The 22,409-nt window shown below is 34.6% G+C and overlaps 1 protein-coding gene across 1 annotated transcript in view; it reads right to left on the reverse strand.

Moving 5' to 3' along the window:
* Positions 1–8,392: 8,392 nt before the first annotated feature.
* The window catches only part of LOC120416373 (uncharacterized), a 45,896-nt gene continuing 31,879 nt past the window's right edge, over positions 8,393–22,409 (reverse strand). Inside the window, 6 exon segments of the mRNA XM_039578106.2 lie at positions 8,393–9,198; positions 9,262–9,321; positions 10,317–10,424; positions 10,681–10,766; positions 10,999–11,086; positions 16,591–17,224. Of these exon segments, the coding sequence (XP_039434040.1) occupies positions 8,746–9,198; positions 9,262–9,321; positions 10,317–10,424; positions 10,681–10,766; positions 10,999–11,086; positions 16,591–16,698 (903 nt within the window). The 5' untranslated portion in view covers positions 16,699–17,224 and the 3' untranslated portion in view covers positions 8,393–8,745.

The raw sequence follows: 22,409 nt of genomic DNA on the forward strand, positions 1-22,409 counted from the left end.
CTTCGGCAAAGTTGTAGGTATGGATATGGACTACACTGGAAAAAATAATACAAGGTTAAAAAAAAATTGGTGATTTTTTTATTTAACTTTTTATCACTAAAACTTGATTTACAAAAAAAAACTATTTTTATTTTTTTTATTTTTTGATATGTTTTAGAGGACATAAAATGCCAACTTTTCAGAAATTTCGAGGTTGTGCAAAAAATCATTGACCGAGTTATGAATTTTTTAATCAATACTGATTTTTTCAAAAAATCGAAATTTTGGTCGTAAAAATTTTTCAACTTCATTTTTCGGTGTAAAATCAAATTTGCAATCAATAAGTACTTTAGTGAAATTTTGATAGGGTGCAACGTTTTCAAGTTATAGCCATATTTAAGTGACTTTTTTGAAAATAGTCGCAGTTTTTCATTTTTTTAAATTAGTGCACATGATTGCCCATCTCTGAAAAAAATAGTTTTGAAAAGCTGAGAAAATTCTCTATATTTTGCTTCTTCGGACTTTGTTGATACGACCTTTAGTTGCTGAGATATTGCAATGCAAAGGTTTAAAAACAGGAAAATTGATGTTTTCTAAGTCTCACGCAAACAACCCACCATTTTCTATCGTCAATATCTCAGCAACTAATGGTCCGATTTACAATGTTAATATATGAAACATTTGTGAAATTTTCCGATCTTTTTGAAAAAAATATTTTCAAAATTTTCAAATCAAGACTAACATTTCAAAAAGACCAAACATTCAATATTACGCTCTTTTGATGTGTTAGTCTTGATTCAAAATTTTTGAAAATATTTTTTTCGAAAAGATCGGAAAATTTCACGAATGTTTTATATTTTAACATTGTAAATCGGACCATTAGTTGCTGAGATATCGACATTAGAAAATGGTGGGTTGTTTGGGTGAGACTTAGAAAACATCAATTTTCCTGTTTTTTAACCTTTGCATGGCAATTTCTCAGCAACTAAAGGTCGTATCAACAAAGTCTGAAAAAGCAAAATATAGAGAATTTTCTCAGCTATTCAAAAATATTTTTTTTTCAGAGATGGGCAAACATGTGCACTAATTTAAAAAAATGAAAAACTGCGACTATTTTCAAAAAGTCACATAAATATGGCTATAACTTGAAAACGGTGCACTTTATCAAAATTTCACTAAAGTACTTTTTGATTGCAAATTTGATTTTACATCGAAAAATGAAGTTGAAAAATCTTTACGACCAAAATTTCGATTTTTTGAAAAAATCAGTATTGATTCAAAAAATCATAACTCGCTCAATGATTTTTTGCACAACCTGAAAATTGCTGAAAAGTTGGCATCTTATGTCCTCTAAAACATATCAAAAAATTAAAAAAATTAAAAATACTGTTTTTTTGCAAATCAAGTTTTAGTGATAAAAAGTTAAATAAAAAAATCACCAAATTTTTTTTACCGTGTATTATTTTTTTCCAGTGTAGTCCGTATCCATACCTACAACTTTGCCGAAGACACCAAATCGATCAAAAAATTCCTTCAAAAGATACAGATTTTTGAATTTTCACATATCATTTTTGTATGGACAGCTGCCAAATTTGTATGGAAAATTATACGGACAAACTAATGATGCAAAATGGCTTCTTTGGGCATACCGAAGGCACCAAAAAAGTTTCAGTCGGATTAAAAAATACAAAAAAAAATCGAATGACCGAAATCCTAGAGAACTGCTCCATACATTTAAATACCCATTTTGTATGACCAGTCCCCAACATTGTATGGAGACGTGTATGGAAAAACTAATGATGTGAAATTGCTTCTTTTGACATCCGGAATGCAAGGACAACGTTTCATCCAAATAAAAAGATACAAAGAAAAGTCGACTTCCGAAATCGTAGAGAACCACTCATTATAAAACCGCAGTGTTGATTTGCAATCATTAGTTTTGAAAATTTTTACATTTGACTAAGAAAAACAAAAATTGCATCGCAAATTTACTACAATTCAAAAGACTTTTTAACAAACCCGAACACGCTAAAAATGATTCTTAACGCAGAGGAAAACATTATTAATTAATTTCAGCAATTAATTTTTTGCACTAAAATTTACATCAGAATTTTTATATTTCCCCATTTTTTGAGCTGATTTTGAAGGGGGCTCAAGAAAACCTTCGAGAATAATTTGCAGCAACCTAAAACATATATTTTTTTTGGTGAAAACCACAGCCAAAGGTGATCCTGACAAAATGACATTTTTAAGAACATTGGCAATGTCACATAAAAGAAGTCAAACTTCCCAACCATTTTTTTGAATTTAAGATTTCCTCAATACTTTTTAAGGTTCTTAAATTAGTTGAAAATTTGATTTTTGGCAAACGATAAGCCTCTCTTAATTTCTTTAATAACAAAAACTATACAAACTTGTATACAAATGATATCTAAACACTTTCTACACGAAAATATTTTAAAACTATTTCTTAAAAATTTCTCAAAATTTGGCGAAATTTGATGAAACCGTATGAGGTGTCTGAGAATTTCTCAACTTTCAAACTGTTTACCGGCAGGTCGTAATAATAAAGTAAAACTTTTCCCTGTTTTATTCCTACTGAGAAGATAATTCATATCGATGGTCGTTGGAAGCCAGTGATTCAAATTAATTAAATCAAGCTGAAGTTTTCATTCACCACTTCAGCAGTCACAACAAGCTTCTTCAGTGTCGGTTTCCAGCGTCTTGGTTTACCATTTGCAACTGCCTTGACCGTCCTCAGCGTCTGGTTGTGGTGGCAATCCTTCAGTGTCCAGGCCCCTCACTCCGGGATGCTGTGGTCAATCCGTTGCCAAGAAAAAAAACCTCCGCAAAAAGAAATGAAATGGAACTTAAATATTCATGAAACGAGCACACGATCCATTTCATTTGATAGAACGGTAATGAAGAAATATTTTCCAGCTCACCGGGCCACACTGGTCTGCCCTGCTGAAACCATAATGAAATGCTGCTGCTCCGGAAGCACGGACTCACGTTGAATTCACAGCAGCAACAGGTCACGTAAAGTCAATTTTAAAGAGTGATATTGAGAGGTAAACATGTACAGAACGAAGCCGGAAAGCCAATCTATAAACAGAAATAGCTTTTTATTATTTTTTTTTCTCTCAACCGATAATTGAAAAATCTGCATTGCAAAAAAGGTCATTCTCCGACCTCCATGAATAAAAAAAATTTAACGTCCGGAAAATATGGTGAAAAAGCTGCAAAAGGAGATAATTTCATTAGCGATCGGCCCTTGATGGGAGGGGAAAACTGCCACTCTGCAAAGTGATGATATTTTTAAACACAACAGTTGATGGGTGGCGTGGGTGGCACTTAAAACGGCTGTCAATAAAGAGGCAAAAAACAAAACGTCCAGTTTACAGTGGAACGCCAACGGCCACAATTACATGGCAAGAGTGGCGGAAAATATGTTTATTGTTTGCATCAATACTGTAAACATCAACAAGCAGCAGTTATTTCAAGTGGTTTTGGCATCAACGTGAAATATTTTATCGAGTTTTGCGGTTGTGGCAAATGTGGTGCGCTCAGCAGTTAATTTAATTAAATGATTAAAACTTGATTGAATTGAAAATAAACTCAGCAATTACGGCATTGATTGACCACATGGTCCATTATGGGTGATTGCAGTTATTTCTGTAACCACATCATTTAATCGTGTGTGTTATCATTAAGAACAGTCCATTGTTTTGCTTTAATTGGTGCATTACGTAGTATCTGAAAAGTATTCAAAGTTTATAGAATAGTTTTTTATGCAACAAGCTGCAAAAAAAAAATCAGCTCATGTCGTACATGTATCTAACGAGGTTTACCGTATCGAAAAGTATTACTTTTCGTTACAAGTGCTGAAAAGTTTGAGAGTTCAATGGATGCTAACAATATTGAAACTTCTTTCACAATGCATGGTTTTTTACGGTTTTTATTGAATATCTAAGGATTGCTATCGAATTTTGGGGATCTGTGAAGTTCAAAGGGTGAGGCATTGTTAGCTGCACAAAATTACGTTCTTAATTCAATTTGGCCATAAATTGACGTGCGACAAGATAGCAAGACAGCGACGATATGAGAGCAAAATCTTCGGAAATAAAGGGGGAAATATAAAAAAAAACAATTAGATTTTTTTTCATTGAAAAAAAGGATTTGAGGTGAGATGAAACTAAGGAAAATTGTTTAGCAAGTGTGACTTCATTCATTATTTCTGTAGATGTAAAAATATTCAAATAAAATTGATTTAATAGTTCAAATTGTCACATTCTTTGGTATCACCCAACTGCAACCAAGTTGCACTTTTTTCGCTCAAAGTTATTGTCCGATTACGACTCTCAAGTTCCCCAACCGGGGGTCACGTGCTGCAGTCTGTCCGTACAAAAGGCCAATCTGGGTGAAGGTACTGCGGGTTCTAAATATTGTGTTTTGTCAGACATTGTTTGTTGTGGCCGATGCGCGGGCTCCGGAATACCACGTGTGACTTTGTTGTGCCACAATTTGCAAACTTACATCACATTTGGACCGTGAGGAAATTAGGGTGATTGAGGTTAGATCACACTGATTTTTTCAAATATATATTTTTAAACATTCATTATAACAAACGAAATTTCAACTGAGTTTTTCGCAACATTAAATATTTTCAAAATATTGCATGTACACCCCTTTATTCCCTATGAATCCAAAAAAAGAGTGACTCTTTCCTAGCCCAAACAAAGTTGATTTTAGTATAGACCCTTTAAACGCGATGACAGCACTGCATATAAAACAGCACAACAAACCGTGTCAACAGTGTTGAACGAATTATAAAAGCGGGTTTTGTGGGTTTTGCAAGCTTGTTGTGGTTAGGGTCAGCTCGCCAGCCGCGGAACTGGGAGTTTGGCTGTGGCTGCCGGTGTCGTTCTGTTGAAATTTGTTGAAATGGTTTGTACTGTGAGATTTATGGCATGAAATACTTTTCAATGCAAAATTTTGTGTATCAAAATCTCTCTCATTTTCCAACCCTTTTAGCAATAAATATATATTTTGATATTTAAAGATATTAAACTACATATTTATTCTAAGTTTATCAGAAAATCAAATTTGCCACTTATTGTGAAAGTTTTCTAAAATTTGCAAATTTTCTTCTTATTTCTTCTTTCAATTGATCTTGTTGTTTTTAAAAGTTTCAAATGAAGCAATTTAAATATAATTAGGCTTTTTTACCAAAATTTGTTTGGTTTAAGTGGAGAAGTCAAGTAGCGATTCCACATCGAATCATCAGTATCCAAAACTTGAAAAAACCAAAAAAGTACAGGGGACAAAACAAATATTGCTTATAATTGTTATTTATTGAACAACTTGTACAATCGATTGTAATCTTTGAAGAGTACATTGTATTACGTTTATTTGTGCATGTTTTATCAAATAAGGCACTTTTGGGCTTTTAATAAATTTTAAATTTTGGGACCAAGGATAGTAAAAAAAAACGTACAATTTATGGATTTTTTATCGTAAATTAATTGATAGTATGGCTTGAAATTTGATATTTAGTTTTTTTTTGTCATTCAACCCTCGATTTTGACCATGCCGAAAACATTAGATAAAATCTGAACTAAAATTTAAACATTTTCGCTCAGATTTTTAAGTACCTGTACATGTTTTGATACCTCATTTGGAGATCAATATTAATGATTGTCATAAGTCAAACTATAAGGAAACTTTGTTTCATGGTCGAAGTCTGAAGACCGTCATAACTATGCTGAAATGGGTAAATTTGCAAATTAAAAGCTTATACAGTCAAGACTCGACCGTCTGAAGTCATCACATTAATTTTACTTTGGATAATCGTTCATAGAATCATAGGATCATCATAGCAAACTGATTTTTCATAGCATTTTGAAATGCATTGTCTGATTGCCATTTTGGCCGCCATCTTTGATTTTAAGTTACCTAATCACTTTAGAACAATTTTGTGGTCATATTACCCAAGTAACAAGTAGTAGCATCACTTTTTAGTTTTTTTGTTGAACAATTGCTGCAAGATCCAAGATGGCGGCTGAAATGGCGGTGATGCAATATTGAAAAAATGCATTTTATTTTTAAAAAGGCAATCAACAACTCAAATTTGATTAAAATGGAGTCGTAGATTTCAAATTTTATGTTAAAAACAAGAAAATGAAAATATACGAAAAAAAATGTTTTGTTCGTGATTCGATTATCCGAAGTCCCATACAAACCTTCGGATAATTCAACTTCGGATAATCGAAACCTCGGATAATCGAGGCTTCGGATAATCGAGTCTGGACTGTAGTTCATTTTGAAGTTTATTCTGACTTCAATGAAACATGCTTGTAGAACTCGAAAAGCAAAATGACATTTGCAGACATGATGTTTCATTTCAGTTTACTATACATGATAACATAGTAGATTTGACCTTTGGCTTCGGCTGGGATTTCTCGTAAACAAGTTGCTTATGTGTAGTTAGCGTTCGTGTTTTAAATACCGAGCAAGAACATGCAAGAACATCCAAGGACTTCTGATAATTGAGTTTGGACTCACTATAATTTTATTAATTTTAGTTTACTGAAGTCGAATTTAATCACAAAGGTAAGAAAAAAAGCAAATTTTATTCATTGCGTGATTTGATTAACCGATGGTCCTTTGAAGGCTTTCGGATAATCGAACCTGAGATAATCGAAACTTCGGATTATCGAGGGTTTGGTAAATCGAGTCTGGACTGTACATACGAAATATTGCTAGAATGTCAAAAATAAGGAAGCATTCCAAAAATAATCAATCTTAAATCCAAGGAAATACGAATCGCAGACATTAGAGATTAAAATAGATTATTTTATAAAATACAAAACAAAAGAAGTTAAACAGTTTCTCTGTTCAATCTAGTAGATAAAGCCTATTGATCATATTTCTCTGAGATCAAATTAATTATGAAACAAGCTCCCAAAACGAATAAATGTCCATCCATCGATTTATTAATTGATTGATACCAACCGCAGGCAAAGAAACGCTGAATCAACTGTGTGGGGGGCAAATATCCAGTTTCCTGCTGCTTCCAAGTAATTAAGATGTTCGTCGTACTGCTTCCACACTGCCGCCTGATTAATGCCCTTTCCGGCCCCAACTCGGCAGGGGAGCTGTGTTTGATGAATTTACGATGATATTTTAATTCCAGACTGGAGGGGCCTACCGCACCACGGTGGCGTTGACGATGGTGGTGAACACGGAATTTTCGGCATAAGTAATGTGGGCACGCTCCTTTTTTGTGGTTTTATTTTTGGTACAATAGCACATTCATTATTTATTCCACCTTTAGCTTTCCCGTTTGTTTTTTCCCTACTACTTTTAGTTTATGTATAATATATATATCTATATAATACTAGCTTACAACATTCTCTATAACTTTTGCGTTTGCTCTTGTTTTTACTCTTTGTTGTTGTCGGAACTTGCGTTCGCTCGGTAACTAGTGGCTGTAAATACGGAGCCTGTTTGGTTGGGTTGTCCTTTTTCATGTTTCTTTTTCTTGGTAAATAAGGTTTCAGATTCTACGGCACTCATTAATTCACTCTAGCGATCTCTTTTTCAGATTTAACACGTGTTACTTATTCGAGCAATTCTCTTGAAAGTCTGATTTTCACAGCTTTTTTTATGTTTTTGGATTTTTTTTTATAAAAAAAGTGTAAGTAATCCATTCTGTTTTTATCACAACAGTACATTTTTTTTTATTTCAATACCAGTTCATGTAATTTAATGAAAGTTTTTTTAGTCGAGTTGCATAAATGTGATGAGTTCTAAAAAAATATTTGCAACGATTTGCAATTTATTTGAATTTTAAAATACACCTTAAAACCTTGCATTGATTAAGAAAAAGGTTGCCTTGCTTACTTTAAGAAAATGATAGGATGCTGGTGGTTATGTTTCAGACATGACCAGTACGGCAACGAACATAGTTTAATTGGGTCCTAAAATGAAGCTTAGGTTGCTGATATTATTGTTTACAGCGATAAAGCTTATTTTTCTGAGTACAATGACCCTTTGTACGACCACAAAGAAAATGGATTTTTAAATCAATTTGGAAAAATTAAGTTCGCGGTCCTTCTTGACAGAAAAGTTCCTACTTGACAGCTCGTTCCAAGGGGACCATAGTTGATCCATCGAAAAAATGTTGTCTTGTCAATATTTTTTTTGCATTAAAATGAAAAAAAGTGATCAGAAATGGTTTTTAATCGTGTTTTTTACCGTTGTACATAAAAATTGACATAGGGCTTTAGTACCCAATTCAAAATCAAGTCAAAATCTGTAAAATCACAGGCCCACTCTGGCGGAATGCCGCAAAAAATAATTTGAACAGCTGGTATATCTTTATTTTAATAATTAAGGTAAAAATGCTTTCCATTTTAATGTCATAAACTGACTTTTTTGTAATAAAGATTGTTATACAAAGTTTCAATCAAATAAAAAAATACATTTGATATTAGATCGACAAAACATCAGAGAATTGCTTGCCCGGAATTCTGTATTTACAAGGATTCTACCATACACAAGGGGTCCATCCATACCTGCCGTACACTCCTGACCGCAATACGTAACAACTAAACCTGGCACCCTTCCTTTTCGAGGGCCTGTCTAGAAAAATATAAAAATCTGCGCATAAACCTCAATACAAAATATAATCAAGAACAACAACACGGCACTGTCCGCCTGCCGCTGGAACTCGGCCATGGCCCGGGCCATCTTTCGATAGTGTCAGACGGACGCGACCGAGTTGCTGTCGTACGCCACGAGCAGCGAATCGTCCTCGTCGCTGCCACTTCCGGCACTCCGCTCCTCGCCGTCTTCGCCGGAATCGTCCTCGTCCTGGAAGCGCGAACTCCGGCTGTTGCCCCGTTGACCCCGTCGCTTCCCTCGCCGCCCACCGGAAGTGTCAATCATATTGTCGTCGGTGTCGTCGTCCTCCTCCCCATCGTCGTCCTCACTGCCGGTGCCACTCCCGGCGTGGTTGCTCCGCCGGCTCACGTAGTCGTCGTCCCCGTCCGGGCCGCGGATCCGCACGATCAGGTGCGTTTCGTCACGGAGAGACGCCAGCGTTTTCTCCGTGTCGTTCGAGTTGTGTCATAGCTCGATCACCTCCGGCCCCTTCCAGGTGACGCCGGCCCGCAGCAGGTTGTAGAAGCGCGTCACGGCCCACATGGCCAGGGCCTGTGGAGTGAAAGTGGAAACGGTTAGAGTATGTTGTAACAAATTTGATGATGGAATCCTTACGTTGATGAACGCTCGAGAAATGAAAAAGGCCACTTCTGCTTTGCACAGGGAATCGAATTGCTGTTGAAGAAAATTAAAGAAATCTATTTTAATATTTTAGTATTTTAGTATTTTAGTATTTTAGTATTTTAATATTTTAGCATTTTAGTATTTTAGTATTTTAGTATTTTAGTATTTTAGTATTTTAGTATTTTAGTATTTTAGTATTTTAGTATTTTAGTATTTTAGTATTTTAGTATTTTAGTATTTTAGTATTTTAGTCCACCAGTATTTTAGTATTTTAGTATTTTAGTATTTTAGTATTTTAGTATTTTAGTATTTTAGTATTTTAGTATTTTAGTATTTTAGTATTTTAGTATTTTAGTATTTTAGTATTTTAGTATTTTAGTATTTTAGTATTTTAGTATTTTAGTATTTTAGTATTTTAGTATTTTAGTGTTTTAGTATTTTAGTATTTTAGTATTTTAGTATTTTAGTATTTTAGTATTTTAGTATTTTAGTATTTTAGTATTTTAGTATTTTAGTATTTTAGTATTTTAGTATTTTAGTATTTTAGTATTTTAGTATTTTAGTATTTTAGTATTTTAGTATTTTAGTATTTTAGTATTTTAGTATTTTAGTATTTTAGTATTTTAGTATTTTAGTATTTTAGTATTTTAGTATTTTAGTATTTTAGTATTTTAGTATTTTAGTATTTTAGTATTTTAGTATTTTAGTATTTTAGTATTTTAGTATTTTAGTATTTTAGTATTTTAGTATTTTAGTATTTTAGTATTTTAGTATTTTAGTATTTTAGTATTTTAGTATTTTAGTATTTTAGTATTTTAGTATTTTAGTATTTTAGTATTTTAGTATTTTAGTGTTTTAGTATTTTTGTGTTCATTTATTTATTTTTTCCGTTTTTCGATTAGTTCAGCAAGAGATTAATGGGAAAAATTCACCAAATCTATTAGAAAAATGTGTTTGTCGTCGCTTTGTAGTTTTCGGTTAACCAAATTTTGACTGTCTTGAATTAAATTTTCCAAGTTGACGTTTCTAAAACAATCGCAACTTACCCGATTCACGTGGTCCCGCAGCACGTTTGAGTACACCATCGCCACGGCTTCCAGCGCCATGAAGGTGATGAATCCGATTATCCACGGCACCACGAGGCCAATATTTTCCTGTGGGACAAAAAAACCGGAACGCAAAGCAAAACAAAACAAATCCTTTTTAATTGAATCGCTTCGCCAGCGTATTTTGAATCAGCGATAAAGCTGTTCGTAGAAGGGACTGGATATAAATATTTGAGAGGTCAAGCAAAATGGCGAGAATTGTTGATAAAACTGTCAAAACTTTTTCGGTTCCGCACGAGTTATTGCCCATAAGTTTTAGACACAACATTGTAAGTAGCTTTTTCGAAGCAGATAAAGATCTTACCTTGTAGATGCCGAATATCAGCACCACGCTGAGCAGAATCATCGAGCACTGCGTCCCAATGATTGCAAAGTACGCAATTTGCACTCCTTCAAACACGTCCAGATGTCAGGAAATGAACAAAAAGAGATTGAAAAGGCAGTTGAAAGATTGTATCATAATAAAATTGGATTTTTCATGATTTCATACAAAAACGAACTCTATTTCTACTGTCCAAGCCTGAAAATTGGATTTACTTTTTTCCAATTTGAAGCTTCCAATAATCCTTCCAGGACTGTTGGAAAAAAAACATCGAATAAAAAAAGCCGGAAATTGCCATACCATAGTAGACGTCCTCCAGGTCACTGTACTTTTTCACGTTGACACTGATCCGCCAGGAGTAGAGCAGCACGACCAGGATGGAAATGTTCTGGGACGAAAAAAAAAGAGAAACAAGCATAAAAAGGACACCGTTCTACTGAGATTTGCGTGGTTGCGATGGGAGCTGAAAAAATGGGAAAATATTGCAATCTGGTTACACCAGGATTTGATTATCTCTGTTGCACTGGGTGCAGCATTGCACTGTGCAAATATAGTGAACTGTGCTTTTTGTTGGAGCAATTTCCAAATGGAAAATAATGTTTGGTTTGCAGGTTTCTGGTTACGTTGAATTGTAGAAGGAACTGAACTAAGATTCTTTTGTATTTTAACGGCTAATAAATATGTCATAATTGAGACTAGTTTTCTCCTTAATTTCCGAAACTCCAGCAAAACACGACTTAAAAGAATCCGGCGGTTCCTTTCACAACAATTCTTAACCCAAAGTGGGGATTAAAAGCGCAGAATAATTTACCACTTAGCTTGATGTACCTTCATACGAGCGTGCATTTATAAGGGTTTGCGATTATATGCTCAGCAAACTGCAGAAATAAAAATGCTTTTAAGTTTCCATTACAAATGCGGCAGTTGTGAGAGAAACGGCCTCAGCAACTCAGGTGCCCATAGGAAGTTAAGGTTGAGAAGTTGGGGTTTAACTAAATCTATTTTATAATTGTAGGATATTTTGGTCTTTCTAAGAAGCATAAAATATATCATATATTTAAGTAATAAATACATACAGCGATTCCATGTTAAACCAGCAGGATCAAAATCAAAAGTGTTTTTGCCAAAATTATTATAACGATTTTTTTGTTCGGCGATTGGGGTGGTAAAAAAGTTGATTTCTAGACAATTTACGCAAGAACCATATTTTTCAAATAAAAAATAGGTTCCAGAAATGTATTCAATCCAATATTAACAATCGGCTTGCACTACTCGAATGAACTTTTTTTTTAAGGGGAGTGAGATAATGCAATTTAAAACTTTAAAATTAAATTATATATTAATTTCAATGCCCAACCAATCACCTTTATTTTGTAACGCGGCTAGCGTAAATTGATTCAGCCGTTTCGAAGATATTTTTTTTTGAAAAATGTGGTTTCTACGTAAATTGTTTAGGGTAAGGACCACAGTTACCGTCACACCAAAAATATATGTCTGATAATTTTGACCAAGGAACTCTTAGGCCAAATCTGAGTAAAATCGGAGCACTTTTGGTGTGGATCTTGCTGGTTTGACGTTGATTCGCTTCATACACAATTGTAAATGTTAATTATTGAAAAGGTAGTGTTCAACACAAGAACCAAAAACTCATTTTTTTTGTTAAAAAGCAAAAAAAAAAAAACAAAAAACACTAAAACAAATGTATTTAATTGTTATTTATAAAATTCTAAAATTTTAAAATTAATAATCATGCGTCGAAAAACATATGGAAAGGTATTGTTTTTTTTTACGAGTAATTTTAATGTTTAGAATTTGATCCTAAAATTTAGTTAAAGTTTCTGATTTTATCACAAAAAAGATAGTCAGAGTTCAATGACACTTTGTACGACCACAAAAGGTAGTAAACATATTCTTAAATTAATTTTGGAAAATTAGGCATGAGGCCAAGCTTGCGGATTATCTTGAAAGAAAGTATAATTTATGATATCTGGTTCCAAAGGAACCATATTTGTTCCATCACAAAAGGTTCCATCACAAAAGGTCGAATTTTCGAACTTTCGAATTTTCGATTTTGCATAAGCATATACAAATGATCAAAAACACAGTTGCACAGTAAAATTTATATTGAGCTTTAAAAAAAAAAAAAAAATTACCGAGACATCGCAAAAAATAATTTTTTTTTAAATATTTGTATTATTACACAAAACAAGGGTTTCCTACAAAATATTGTTATTCTTATTTCAAAAACATAAACATTTTGGAAACATTCTTACCACATGAACAAAGTTTGGAAACATTCTGAAAAAAAAAAAAACATTCTGACCACATGAAAAAAGTTTTTTTGAGTGATTTAGACCAATTCTCTACCAAAACCGGAAATGGATTTTATTTGTATTTTTTGATTTGGCTCAAACTTTGTGGGGGCCTTTCCTATGACCAAATAAGCTATTTTGTGTCATTGGTTCACCCATACAAGTCTCCATACAATTTTGGCTGCTGTCCATACATAAATTGTATGTAAATATTAAAACAGCTATAACTTTTAAGTGAATTTTCTGATCAATTTGGTGTCTTCGGCAAAGTGGTAGGTGTTGTTGAGGACTTTTGAGAAAAAATAGGTACACGAAAAAAAATTTGCAGATTTTTTAATCAACTTTTTTTTCACTAAAACTCAATTTCCCAAAATATGTATTTTTTGACTTTCAAGATTTTTTTAATATGTTTTAGGGGACAAAAATCCGCAACTTTTGAGCTATAGAGAAAAATGGTCAAAAAATCTGCCGCCGAGTTATGCATTTTTGAAAAAATAGTGATTTTTGGAAAAAATCGAAATTTTATGCAAAAACAAATCTGAAATAATTTTTTAATGCAAAATTGAATTTGCAATCAAAAACTACATTACATTTTTTTGATAAGGGGCTCCGTTTTCAAGATATAGCCACCGAAAGTTTGATTTTAGCAAAATATTTGCAGTTTTTTGATTTTTAAAAATAGTGACCATGAGCGACCATTTCTAAAAATATTTTTTTTGAAAAGTTCAGAAAATTTGCTATAAAATTGTCTAAGAGACATTGAAGATTGGACCTCGGGTTGCTGAGATACAGCCGCTTTAAGAAAAAGAAACACGAAAATTGAAGTTTTCTAAGTCTCACCAAAACAACCCACCATTTTCTAATGTCGATATCTCAGCAACTAATGGTCCGATTTTCAATGTTAAAACATAAAAAATTATTGAAATTTTGTGATCTTTTCGAAAAATTTTTTTTGAATTTTTTTAAATCAAGACTAACATTTTAAATGGGCGTAATATGCAATGTTTGGCCCTTTTAAAATGTTAGTCTTGATTTAAAAATTTTCATTCATTCATTCATTTTTGCCTTCCTCACTGAGGTAAGGCTATAATCCTGCTCTAAAAATGAACTTTGTATAAAAACGTCGTAGACCCACCTTCATGTATACATATCGACTCAGAATCGAAAACTGAACAAATGTCTGTGTGTATGTGTGTGTGTATGTGTGTGTATGTGTTTGTGTGTATGTGTGTGTGTGTATGTATGTATGTGACCAACAAACTAGCTCATGTTTCTCGGCACTGGCTGAACCGATTTGACTCGAACCTGTTGCATTCGACTTGGTTTAGGGTCCCATAGATCGATCGATAGTTTTAAACAGATCAAAAGACCTTTCCAACGAGTTCAAAACATTGCAGATCTGGCAACCCTGTCTCGAGATATGGTCACTTAAGTGATATTTATGTACTTTTTTTGTAGCCGGATCTCACTTAAATGTATGTAAACTATGTCCGGATCCACCATCTGACCCATCGTTGGATAGGTTATCAAAAGACCTTTCCAACGAGTTCAAAACATTAAAGATCTGGCAACCCTGTCTCAAGATATGGTCACTTAAGTGATATTGATGTACTTTTTTGTAGCCGGATCTCACTTAAATGTATGTAAACTATATTCGGATCCACCATCCGACCCATCGTTGGATAGGTTAACAAAAGACCTTTCCAACGAGTTCAAAACATTAAAGATCTGGCAACCCTGTCTCGAGATATGGTCACTTAAGTGATATTTATGTACTTTTTTATTCCGGTTCTTAAAAATTGATGAAATTTGTGTACAACCCCATCAAATCAGCCAATGTTGGTAATGAGTGAGGAAGGCTCCAACCACATAGGTGGATTTAGTTAGTTTTTTCGAAGAGATCAGAAAATTTCACGAATGTTTCATGTATTAATCGGACCATTAGTTGCTGAGATATCGACATTAGAAAATGGTGAGTTGTTTTGGTGAGACTTAGAAAACTTCAATTTTCGTGTTTCTTTTTCTTAAAGCGGCTGTATCTCAGCAACCCGAGGTCCAATCTTCAATGTCTCTTAGACAATTTTATAGCAAATTTTCTGAACTTTTCAAAAAAAATATTTTTAGAAATAGTCGCTCATGGTCACTATTTCTAAAAATCAAAAAACTGTAAATATTTTGCTAAAATCAAACTTTCGGTGGCTATATCTTGAAAACGGAGCCCCTTATCAAAAAAAATGTAATGTAGTTTTTGATTGCAAATTCAATTTTGCATTAAAAAATAACTTCAAATTGTTTTTGCATGAAATTTCGAATTTTTCCAAAAATCACTATTTTAAAAAAAAAATCATAATTTGGCGGCAGATTTTTTGACCATGTTTCTTTATGGCTCAAAAGTTGCGGATTTTTGTCCCCTAAAACATATTAAAAAATCTCGAAAATAAAAAAATACGTATTTTGGGAAATTGAGCTTTAGTGAAAAAAAATTGATTAAAAAATCTGCAATTTTTTTTCCGTGTACCTTTTTTTTCTCAATTGTCCTCAACAACACCTACAACTTTGCCCAAGACACCAAATTAATCAGAAAATTCACTCAAAAGTTACAGCTGTTTTAATATTTACATACCCTTTATGTATGGACAGCAGCCAAAATTGTGTGGAGACTTGTATGGGTGAACCAATGACACAAAATAGCTTATTTGGTCATAGGGAAGGCCCCCACAAAGTTTGAGCCAAATAAAAAAATACAAAAAATAAAAATGGTCGTAATCGGCCGATTTCGTAGAGAGTTGCTCTTTAATTAGATTTTACTAGATTTCATTAATTATTTGAGCTTTCCAAAAAAAAAAAAAAAAAGAATGCGCCCCGATTTTCGGAGGTATTTAAAGCAAGTTCAAGATTTTATAAAATGTTTTCAAAATATTTCTCTCAACAAAAATTGTAAAAATGAAATGCCTTAAATTAGGCATTATTTTTTGTCCAATTTGTTGACCCAGAAATGTGTAAAATAAGTAAAGTAAATTATTCCAATAACTCATGAAGAGTATCGGGGCCGCATTTACAAAGCGGATTTTTTCTTAACTTAACTTAACTTAACTTAACTTAACTTAACAGCGCTAATTCTTGGTATGATTTTTTGTTCTTACTGATTTTTCTGTGTCAATTGTCATTTTTAAATTTTACAAGAAAATAATTCAATAGAATTGGTGAATAATCAATAAGGACTTATCAATACCAAAGATTTCAATCTTACTCATCATATTATACCTTCACATCAAAAAGCCAACCCGTTTTACCCTATAACTCACAATAAACCCACGGAAATTGTTCGGCACTCAGTACTAAAAGCTACTTGCAACCAGCAGCAAGAGGCTTTTGCTCAAATAACAAGTTGAGTTTGTAGCACCACAGATAAATAGACGTGAATCATTAGAATATTTTTTTCCTCAAAAACAACAGCTAAAACTTTTAAACTAAGCTGCAATAAATTCACAAATCGAAAATTTTACTAACTGTATCCAGACTGTATTCAGTTTGTATCATTTTGTCTGTGGCAGCCCCAACTCCCTTGCGGTTCACTCACCAGCGTGTAGATGGCACTCGTCAGCGCCAGATGCTTCGCGTGCAGCATCCGACAGCATCCATTAGCGCGGAGTGGCCCGTACGGGTACAAAATTGCCGACTTCATCATGCTGGCACTGCTGGTTCTGCTTCCGCTTCCGGTTTCTGGCTCTCCTGGAAGAACTATGCGCCGTTGGTTCTTTCAAGTGAAGAGTAGGCTTGTTTTTTTGTCTTCCTCTGAGGTCCACTTTTAGCTCACTTTAGTTGGCATCGTTTAAGGGGAGAAAACTATTTCTCATTTTTATCGCCACACCGCACCCCAGTTATGCTCACTTCCGGTTGGTTTATCACTTTTTCAGCTCTGCATAACCTCAACTCAGCTTCCGGAAGCCGCTAGCGCCCCGCTGCGTTGGTTGGCACGTGCTCACAGCCAGGAACTTGCTAAAGATGCAAATAACTCGTTTCACGGTGCATCTTGGCCCCGGTTGTCCGTCTGTTTTCGACAAGTTCTTCGACTCTGTGAACAGTAGTGATGCGGGGTTGGAATTTTAAACTCTTGACTCGACTCGAATCGATGTCCGGCAACCGTTGAATTCTTGATGGCTACGGCTTCCTTGCGCTTTGCTTCCCGGTCCCGGGTTGATCAAGTTTTCCCCCTGGAAAAGCGCGGAAAAAATGCAGGAGAAAAAAAAAATGGATGAAAATTTTATTTGCCACTAACGATGCTCGAGTGGGAACTCTCTTTGCTGTAGAGGAGAGGAGTTGGATAAGATAGATTGGTTCGAGGAAGTTTTTATTTTTTTATTTTTTACTCTTGCATTTCCGAGAAAGAATCGTAGTACATAATTTATTTGATATTCCGTTTCTACGGACTATTGCTGATGGGAAATCTATCTCTGGTTGATTTAAATCAATCAATAAATTATGAACAGAAGGGAAATAAGATAGGTTTGAAGTCTTAAGAATACATTGTAATGCCAAGATTTGGCATAATGGAGAATATTGGTACCGTAAACCAGGGTGACTTTGATAGGTTTGAGATTTTTCCGCAAAACGAAGAGTACGAATTAAATACGTTCGGAATGGAATGGATTCATACTAACCCTGGTAGAGAAGTAGATGAAGTATTCATAAAATGTTGATAAGTTAAAAAACTTAGTTATGTATTGTTAAGAAAATGTTGATGAACATCATTATACAGCAGTTCCATATGAAAGTTAAAGAAAAAAAAAAAGAAATAAAAGTGCCTCGATTTGGCTCTAAATTTTCCTTGGTTCCTTGGCCAAAATCATTAGACCCGTATTTTTTTGTTTGGCCATTAGGGTGGCCTACGCCGTGTTAGGGTGGTCCGAAAAATTGCCATTTTCGTCGATTTTCACAAAAACCACTTTTTTCAAAAATCATAACTTCGCTCCATTTCAACCGATTTTAGCTGTCTTGGGCGCAAATGAAAGATGATAAGTTTCACTTCCAAGTAAAAAATAATGAGGAGTTTCAAAAATCTAGTAATTGAAATACGCAACTGTTGGTACCCTTACATGTATTGGTCATCGCGGAAATTTTCAAGTTATAGCAGTTTTAGTGAAAAAAGTTGATTTTTTGCCGATTTCGTCAATTTCCTGTTTTTGCGCGCGGCGCGTCGAAAAACCCGGATTTTATTATTTTTAAAATCATATCTCTGAATCCAGTTAATGAACCTCGCCCAATTTTTGATATGTTATGTAAAATTGTCCGAGGAATCCGTTAAAAATATGTTCAGATATAGGCTCTTTGGTCCAGACACCGTCAAAACGGCATTTGATGTTTTTATAAGACTTTTTCAAATGTAAGGCTAGATTTTTGAAACTCCTCATTATTTTTTCTTGGAAGTCAAACTTATCATCTTTTATTTGCGCCCAAGACAGCTAAAATCGGTTGAAATGGAGCGAAGTTATGATTTTTTGAAAAAAGTGTTTTTTTGTGAAAATCGACGAAAATGGCAACTTTTCGGACCACCCTAACACGGCGTAGGCCACCCTAATGGCCAAACAAAAAATACGGGTCGAACGATTTTGGCCAAGGAACCCCCAGAAAAATTTAGAGCCAAATCGAGGCACTTTTATTTTTTTTCTTTAACTTTTATATGGAACTGCTGTATATTAATATTAGCAAAGTGTCATGCTTTTTTCAATGAAAATGAGTTTTAATCGGAAAACGGAGTTCATTTTCGGATTCTTTGGACAATGTTTTACTATGAGAAGATAAAATTAGATTGGTATTAATGAATGTTTTGAGTTTTTAAAACATAATTCGAAAAAATCTCAAAATTTATAAGCATTTTAAGCAGAACATATTTCATATGGGTAATTCTCCGCCAACTCAAACGAAATCGGAAAAAGTTGCCCCGACCCCTCTTCTATTTGCGTGAAACTTTGTCCTTAGGGTTACCTGTTGTCCCTGATCACAAATCTGAGCTCAATTTTTTTTTATAGCGCATGACGGAGGGGCGGTACTACCCATTCCGTTTTTGTACATTCAAAAAAAAAATATATATACGCGTTTTTCAATATTGTGGGTTCGTTTAAAAATTACGTCCATGAATAGGGGGAAGGGGGGGGGGGTCAGGGTTTTGTGACAGCCCTTGTTAAAGGTATAGGAAAAGTGCGTGACAGGGGGGAGGGAGGGGGTCTAAAATTCTGAAAATCTCTGGACGTAATATTTGAACAAACCCTGTGCAGTCTGAGATGGTTAGGAAATTTTGTGTGAAAGGGACTTTTATATGAAATTGGGCGCCCGATATGATGGCGTGCACAAAATATATATAAAAACGTATTATCCATGGAAAAAATACAAACATGTTTTTAAAACTCTGCCATTTTTCGTCATTCAACCGTGAAAATTTTTGGAACTCGTCGTTTTATCGAAAATTTAATGTACTTTTTGAATCTGCAATAACCCAGAAAGGCAATTTTTCATTTAAAACAAAAAATTTCATTTTTTAATTTCGTGTTGTTTTGTAACATTGCAGGGTTTTTTTAGATTGTATTAATGTTCTGCAAAGTAGAGCAGAATAATATTAAAAAAACTCTTTAGATCAAAAATCTTTTCTAAAGTGTCAAGAATGATGATGATGGTAGGGGAAAGTGGGGCAAGTTAAACAAGATTAGAAAATGCTCGTTAAAATCCATAAAACACGTAAAAATCAGTCTGATATTTTTAAAACATCTTATTTCAGGTCTTGACTCTGACTTTTTTTTAACAAGTTCAAAAAAAATCTGGCTTTGTACCATAAAAAATAGGATTTTAAAATTATTGTTTTTCACCACATTCTACAGCTAGGTGGGGCAGACGAGCAACCCGTTGGGGCAAAAAGAAAAATTCATGAAAATGATGTTAATTTGCTTCAATTGAATAGTTTTTACTTAGAAACATAAGATTATAATGTATTTGAATCATTTCTTTGGTTTTTTGAAGAGATAATAATGTCTTACTATTAATTTTTTTTAAACAATTTTTTATCAGTTTTGATGCAATTTTATGTATTTATTGCCCACTAAGCTGTGTTGTTTCAGCAATTTGTTTTTTTTTTCATACTTTTATCCAAAATCAAGAAGTTTGATACGTCGCATGACTAGTTTACGCTGTTTCCAAATGCGGTTCCGGATGTGACCACCGGAGATCGGTGGAACCGGTTCCGATGGGTCATATGGTATTTAATATTATTCTAGGATTGTTATGCATGACTATTCATGGTAGAAGAAAGCTTATCAGTTCCCATTTGGATAAATCTGACACTTTTTCCAAAAATTCGGATCTGCCGGTGGCCTGTACTCCGGCCACCGGTCCGTGCAGTGCGATTTTTCATCGGATTATTGTTCCTGGTGCAAAAACGAAGCCTTTGGTGTACAGCAATCGATGGTTTGCGCTAAATCATGTTGCGGTAATTTTTTGGGTCTTTTTTCCCACTGTGCATTGGTAGGAATACTACTTATATAGGAGAAAAAATAATTTAAGTATAAATTACATAAAAACAAACTCGTAAGGCGTCATCCATAAAGTACGTCACGCTCTAGGGGGGGGGGGGGGGGTGGTCGCAAGTGTGACAAAGTGTGACAAGGGGGAGAGGGGGTTACGTTAGACTGTGACGTCACGCTGGACTATTTCTTTAATACTGAAAATTCATTCCTAAAATATAGATAAAAAAGTTTAATGTTTGATAAACATTAGTCATAAATCAAACACGATTCATGGCTTTAACAAACAGTGTTTTTGATAATATGTATAATATGCTTAAAAAACTGTGATTGTGATGGTGATTTCTGTCACTACAACATTGAAAAAAAATTCAAAACACAACCGGTAAAAATTTATGTCGATTAAATTCCGAATTTAAAAATAATCTTTTTTTTTTAAATCATGCTAAAATTGTAATAAAAAAGATTGAGGGGGGGATGGCGACAAAACGTGACGTACTTTTAGAGGAGGGGGGGGGGGGGTTAGAGCCAACGTGACAAAGTGTGGCATAAGGGGGGGGGGAGGGTTAATTTTGGCTGATTTTAGCGTGACATACTTTATGGATGACGCCTAACCTTATTTTGTGCTTTCCAAATGTTATAAGAAAACAAAGGTTTTGAAGAAACTTCATTCAATTTTATGTCCCGTGGCGTTTACGTCGTTATGTGGTAGTAGAATCAACTCATTGCATTGCTAGCAACAATTCCTCATACTGGAAATATCAAAATTGTAAAAAATTACGGAAATACGAGCGATTGTTCCTCTTGCCCCACCTTCCCCTAACAAAAAAAAAAAGAATATGCCAGCTCCTCTAATTTCTGCATGATAAACAGTTTTCATCTAATTATATTAATCAACAGCCTCGCACTATAAACTCCACCCACTCCCCTCCGTTCGCAGTCACACGCTCTCAAAACTTTCTCTAATTCCCTCTAATCTGCCCGACATTGATCAACACGCAAACTTTCGCCTCCAAATTGTTTGGAGTTAATTATTCCCAACAGTAGCGCACAAATGTATTGAAAGCTCGACCTTCACCCTCCCACACTAAATTAATTGGCCAAATTCGGGGGTCGCCACCGATCCCGCCATCGCGATAAGCTCTGCTACTGATTTTGTTTTTTACGACCACGCAAACCGGAAGTGGGGTCGAGGAGCCTTGTTTCTCTAAACGGCAAATTAATATTTGAAGGCCCGGATTAAATTTCTATCACTCGAAGTGGAACTTGAGCTGAAGCTGCGAAACTAAATGCAATTACTCAATCCAATAAAACCCATGAATATCAAGCAGCAGAGTGTGTGCACTTCATGATCGAGGGAACGATGAAGGTTCACTTTCCAAATTGAATTGCTTTTCAAAACCCTTCCGCAGCGCACCCCATCCGGATCGACGTGGAACCGCGTCCCTCGCATGGGATGTAAGTAATTTCAGAAACTATCATCTGCAAAGAACGGCGCCCATAAAATAAAACTTTATGAAAGCAAAAACACACACACACACGGATGCTCAACCCTCAGCCCAACAACTCCCACGAGCTTAGCGAAGATAAACTACCCTCTGCAGTTAGTGATCTTGCGGGAGGGAGGCTCTGGTGCTACTCCACTACTGCTGGTGATGATAAGACAAGTCCAAGGCACCAAGTTGGAATTGAGGCCAGCTCTTTGCTTGAGCGAGTGGAGTGAATTTGCCGCAGCAGCTGCCGGGTGGTTTTGTTTTGCTTGGTTTGAAAGGTGGGTTTGCAGGGGGAAATTGTTTGAGAAATTCAGATTTTTTTCTAAAAGAGGTTCTCAATTATTGAGCAGTTCTCTGATATCCATTTTTTCATACAAATTTAAACAAGATTTAGA

Source organism: Culex pipiens, chromosome 2, assembly GCF_016801865.2.
Source record: "Culex pipiens pallens isolate TS chromosome 2, TS_CPP_V2, whole genome shotgun sequence".
Classification (NCBI taxonomy): domain Eukaryota; kingdom Metazoa; phylum Arthropoda; class Insecta; order Diptera; family Culicidae; genus Culex; species Culex pipiens.